This window comes from Marmota marmota, unplaced genomic scaffold (assembly GCF_001458135.2).
Source record: "Marmota marmota marmota unplaced genomic scaffold, marMar, whole genome shotgun sequence".
NCBI classification, from domain to species: Eukaryota; Metazoa; Chordata; class Mammalia; order Rodentia; family Sciuridae; genus Marmota; species Marmota marmota.
In genome coordinates this window covers 2,612,767-2,618,296 of record NW_026000241.1, presented here as the reverse complement: position 1 = coordinate 2,618,296, position 5,530 = coordinate 2,612,767, and the positions used below count along the sequence as shown (strand labels likewise).

The 5,530-nt window shown below is 60.0% G+C and overlaps 1 protein-coding gene across 1 annotated transcript; it reads right to left on the bottom strand.

Moving 5' to 3' along the window:
- Positions 1-313: 313 nt before the first annotated feature.
- On the bottom strand, positions 314-3,557 carry Nanos3 (nanos C2HC-type zinc finger 3). Its single transcript, XM_015489600.2, has 2 exons — positions 2,674-3,557; positions 314-671 (listed from the first exon to the last, which is right to left on the bottom strand). Exons 1-2 carry the CDS (start codon positions 3,149-3,151, stop codon positions 604-606), a joined length of 546 nt encoding a protein of 181 aa, XP_015345086.1. The 5' UTR covers positions 3,152-3,557; the 3' UTR covers positions 314-603.
- Between the last annotated feature and the right edge of the window lie 1,973 nt (positions 3,558-5,530).

Sequence of the window (5,530 nt, the reverse complement as noted above, 5' to 3'; positions counted from 1 at the left end):
TTAAATCTAGCCTCCATCTCTACTAGAAGGGGGAGCCCCCGCTTCACATGTCAACATGGAGGGGTAGCCAGGGAGTGTGACCAAACCAAAAGGACCTGCGCTGGTAAGGAGCAGGTGAATGGGACCACAACTGCCCCTGCCGCCCATCCACTTCTCAGCCTGAAGCAGCTCACCCCAGCACCCCAGGGCCACCCAAAGTCCAAAGAGCAGTTGGGTGGTGGGGAGCCACAGGGACACTTGGAGCTGATAAGGCAGCCTGGAGAGGACGGGGTGCCGCCAGCCCTCTGGGTCCAGGATCATCTTAGCAAGAAAGTTCCCGCGACTGGGGCGGCTGATCTCCGTCCGCTTGCAAACATTTATTGAGCGCCGACTGCCCAGCCCCGGGACAGTGCAACAGAGAGCCGCTGGTCCCCGCGGGAGGAGGGAGCTCAGGGGACCAGCCATTTTAACAGTTCCCTCCGCTGCCCCCCAAGTCCTCAAGCCTAGGTTTGGGGAGGGGGCCGGGGGGTCCTCAGAGGGTCTTCCCTGGAGTCCAGCTGCCACGGAGCCTCCGTCCCCATCCCCGGGAGAAGGCGGCACCCCTGTCCTCCCCGCGCCAGCCGCCTAGGCAGAAGTGGAGGGACAGCAGGCAGAAGGCGAAGATCCTGGAGACTTCCCGGCACCTTTGGGACCTGGAGGTTAAGAGCGGAGGGGGAGGGGGAGGGGGAGAAGGTCAAGGGCGAGGATGATTCAGTCCTCCCGAGGTAACCCCGGCGAGCTGCTGGGCTCCGGCGCCACCTAGGGGCTGCTCCTGAGACAGCAGCCCCGTGACATTCCTGGAACAGGGCCGCCCCCGTCCCAGAGCCCGACCCAAAGCTCGCGAGTTCCAGCTCCGGCGATCGTACTGCCTGCCACCTCGTGGCCGCCGGGCTCCGGGGAACTTGGGACAGTTTTTCGGACAGTATGATGGTCAGGGCTCACCCTCCACACCCAGGGACGGGGGCGGGTTTCCTTTACCCCTCAAATATAAGGAGAAAAAGGAAGAACCCAAGACTGTCATTTCTAGGCACCCTCATAGTGCAGTCTCTGCCAGTGGGATCTCACCCAACCCCAGGAGGAGGGCTGGGGATGTGGCTCAGGGGTGGGGCGCAGGCCGGCGTGGGCACGTGGGAGGCCTGGGGTTCCATCCCCAGCAGCAGAAACGGAACAAACAAAACCAACCAACAGCCGGGCGCGTGCCTGTAATCCCAGCAGCTCGGGAGGTTGAGGCAGGAGGATCACAAGTTCAAAGGCAGCCTCGGCAATTTAGCGAGGTCCTAAGCAATTCAGCAAAACCCTGTCTCTAAATAAAATACGAAAAAGGGCTGGGGATGTGACTCAGTGGTTAAGCACCCCCAGGTTCAATCGTTGGTACAAAAAAAAAAAAAAAAAAAAAAAAAAAAAAAACTCAACTAACAAAATATCCCAGGGCATAGGATCCGCTCCTGGAGGCAATCTTTCACACCCTGCAGAGCTGGAGGGAGGGGAAGTCATGGAGTTCCAGCCTCCACCCTAGAGGAGCTCACGTCCATGGGGCCACGGGGGAGGTGGTACCCAAAGCCATTGCACCTGCCCTCCTTTGCAAGCCCGCTTCCCTGAAGGCATTTCAAGCTGCTAGAAGGGAGTTCTCTTTAAACCCCAGGAACTGAGACATTTTGTCATTGCAGCCTGCACAATTCGAGAAAGCCTTGGTCTGGGGCGGTAGTTAGAAATACAGGGGTTTGGGCCCCACCCAGACCTAAGGGATGGGGTCTGCGTTTGATGAACAGAGATGGGGAGACCCCACACCCCATGTGGCAAGCTTCAGCTCCAGGAGCTGCTCTCTGCAGCTCAGCTGCACCCTGCAAATCCAAAACGAGGCCCCACCTGTTGCCTCCCACCCTCCCCCACCAAGGGCTGTGGGGCACCAACCTGGGCAAGAGTCTAACACACGCCACTCAGACCCGCCCTCCCCCTTCTGTGGCTCCCCAGTGCCCAAGCCCAAACCTGACTCCCAAAGACCCCTGGGCCCCTCTGCGCGCTCTGCCAGCTCTCCACCAATGCAGCCACACCTCAGACACCCTGAACTTCACCAAATCCCTGACCGAGCCCCAAGGCCACCTCCCAGCCTTCCAACAAACTGAAACAGGCTGCCCAAGCACTGCCCCCAGGAAGCCCTCCAGACCCTCCCAGCTGGGTCGCACCAGAGTCAGCATGCAGCTTTAACCACCACTCTACCACCCACCTTGTCCACTGCTGGCCCCTGGCACCAAACAGGCCAGCACACCATTTGGCCAGAGAATAAACGAATGAGGAAGTTCCTGGGCCATGCAACTTCTAAACCACGAATTCCACCAAGTGGAATTAGGGCCCCTGCTGTACCTGCTGGCAGATACCACCACTGGGTCCCACTACCTCCCTGCCAGACCACCCCACGCCTGGGAAAAGGATGTTATTACCCAGGTGGGCCCAGAGAGGGGAGTGACTTGCCCAAGGTCACACAGCAAACCTCAGCTCCCACTTCTCCACTCTGACAACATTGCTAGGCTGCTCCTCAGCTCTACAGCTGGTGCCCCCTCCACCGGTGGTGGGTGCTGTGGTTAATCCCCCACTGGGTTCAACTATGAGCCTACGATGGGTTCCCCCCCATCCCCTCCACATCATGCTCCCAGCCACCTGCTGCTGCTGCTGCTGCTGCGCCCGCTGCTCCTCCTCGGCGGTGGCCAGCATCCTGGGTTCTCGCCTTCTCAGGCCGGGCCAGCCTCTTGCCCGCTGAGTTTCGGGTGGTGTAACTGTAGACAGAGGTGTAGCCCTGGCCGGTGAGTGGACAGAAGCGTCGGGTGTGGGCGCGCTCCCGCGTGGCACCACACTGGGGACACACGTAGTCACGCAGTATGGGGCACAGCACCCTGCCTGCCTCGTCCTTCAGCACGTGAGACTGGTAGATGGCCCGGGACTCGCCGTTGTGTTTGCAGAAGGAGCACAGGCGTTCAGGAGCTGGTGAGGATTCTGGTGAGCTAGGTTTCTGGCTCTCTGGTCCTGGTGTTGGCTCTGGCTGGGGGTCCAGCCTGGCCTTGGGCTCCTCTTCCCCACGCAGAGCCCCAACCAGACGTGCCAAACCCAGGTAATCCGTCCACAGGTCGAAGGTCCCCATAGCTGGGCAATGTGTACCAGGCAAAGAAAAAACCCAAAAACCCCTGCCTGGCCCCAAGCCGTCTCGGCTGCCCCTTCCTCGCTGCCCCTCCCTCCTCTCTGGTGCCTAGGAGTCTGAGCAGGGTTCTGTCCTTTTACCTCCAAGGGAGTGTGAAGGGGAGGAGCAGACTGGGGGAGGTTCCCTATGGTCAACACCCCCTTAATGTACCTGCCAAGGGGATGGGGGGGCTGGACACAGGTTGCAGGGGGCATTGGATCCAGGGCTGCCACCCCCACACTCCCTAGGGGGCCGCCCCTGGTGTGGGTGATGAAGGTGGGCTGAGAACTGGTCCCGAAGACAGAAGCCTGTGCAACAGTAACTTAGTAATTTTCTTTCTTCCTTCCCCGGGGCTGGGGAATGGGCCAGGTGCCCCCAGCTTGAGGGTGTAGCCACAGTGTGCTCTCTGGAAGGAGGCTGGCCCCCGACTCACGGAATGAAGCTAGGGCCTGACCCCCAAGCTCCGGCCTCCCTCGGGGGTTTTCACACCCTTTGTGTCTGCAGCACCCCCCCCAGAATGGCGTTGCCCAGAGGGGTTATTCATGAAGGCTCCAAAGCCTCTTCCTCCCTCCCTGCCTGCAGCACAGACAGAGCACTCTGGGGTGGGGAGGGCAGGGGCCAGGGTGGGCTAATGCTGGGACCCCCCACACTTGGCTGCTTCAGATCGCCCCTCCCCATCAAATGAGAGGCCAGCCTGGTCTCAGCGGGTGGGGTGTGCTCAGGAGTTACCAGCTGGCAGACTCCCAGGAGCCAGGCGCCACAAAGTAGGGGTCTAAGGAAGGACAGTGGGCTCGGAGGGTACAGACCAGAGCCCGGAACTCAGCCACTGGGAGGTGTGCGCGCCGCCCACCAACAGAACCCACCTGCCCCTTTCAGAAATGGGCTTCAGTGGCCTGGCCTCAGCCTCCGCTGCCCCAAGGCCCAAGCTCCCAGGACTTATTCCCCAAGTCTGGGTCCCTCAAGATCAGACCCTCCTCCCTGAGGGCTGGGGTCTGGGCAGTCAGCAGGCTGAAGGATTTTGGAGGCAGTGCGCCCTGTCCCCTTCCCGTCCCCCTTAGGCTGTGTATGGCCCAGCCACAGTGACATTCATCCCCCGGTGGGTCTGGTCTCGGTCCTCACAACCCACCGACAACGATGAATGTTGATTGTGACCTTCGCTGTGGCCTAAGTCTGTGTCCTCAGACTGGATGGGGGCTCCCCCGGATCTGATCTGGAAGGTGGGGGTCATGACAGGAGGACGGCAGTTCCAGGCCTCGGGGTCCACTCAACGGTCGATGGTTTGCCTGAGCTGCCCAAACTCACCGACAGGTTGAATGTTCCCCCAAACCCTTGGCAAGTTCTCAGGGACCTGGAGTGGGGTTGGGGGCAGGAGGTCAGGTAGGGTGATGGGGGGAGGGGAAGGAAGTGGGGGTCCCCTTGACTCTTCATTAAGTCAGCAAACAGTTATTAGACGCTCTTGCCTCTGGGACAAGTGGGGACATATTTCAATAATAACAGTGAGTGCGTGGGTAGCCTTTGTCACGCAATCAATCCAGTGGTGAGGGGCTGTGCTCACTTCTGCACTTCATGGGGGGGGTAGGGATGAGCCAAACAGCCCTGAGAGGCAGAGGTGACCCCCGTTTGTCAGTTGGGGGGACTGAGGCCCAAGGGCACTAAGAAACTTAAAGAGGTAGTCGGGATTCCAAGTGGCCCCGGGAAGTCTGGCAGCTGGGCTGTTCTGGTCCCTGGGGACAGGGATGCGGAGAAGACAAAAACAAGCCGTTTTAATACAATGCCTTCTGTGAATCCCTGCGCGATGGGGGTAAACAAGACTTTTTAATACAATGTAGTCCTTTCCGAGCTTCACCTGTTGGGCACCACTGTTTATGTTGCAGCGCCCCCACCTCCCAAGCCACAGCGCTCCCAGGAGGTGGGATGCTAGCGAGTCCCCGGGACAAAGCAGAAGCCTGAGGACCAGCGAGGGCACCCCCCAGCTCCGCCTGCACAGCCTCAGAGCATCCCAAACTAGATCCTTCTGGAATCAGGGCCCAGGGGCGTCCCTGTGCTGTGGGGTGGCCAGTAACCTTCCAAAGAAGATGACTCCAAAACAGGCTGCTGTGCCCCCTCCCTGCTTCCTCATGCTAAAAGGACTCCTTATCCCTCCCTCCAGGGGCCCAGGCCACCAGGGCACCTCTCCAGTCATGCAGTGACCAGGGAGAGAGGTGGCTGCCACCCCCCACCCCCCACACTTTTTTGGGACTCCTGCAGACAACCTGAGGAGGAGCATTCAGATTTCCTGTCGCTGCTGCCTTACTGAGGGGACTAAGAGTTCCAGAGGATCCTTCTGGAGTAATCCCAAGGCAG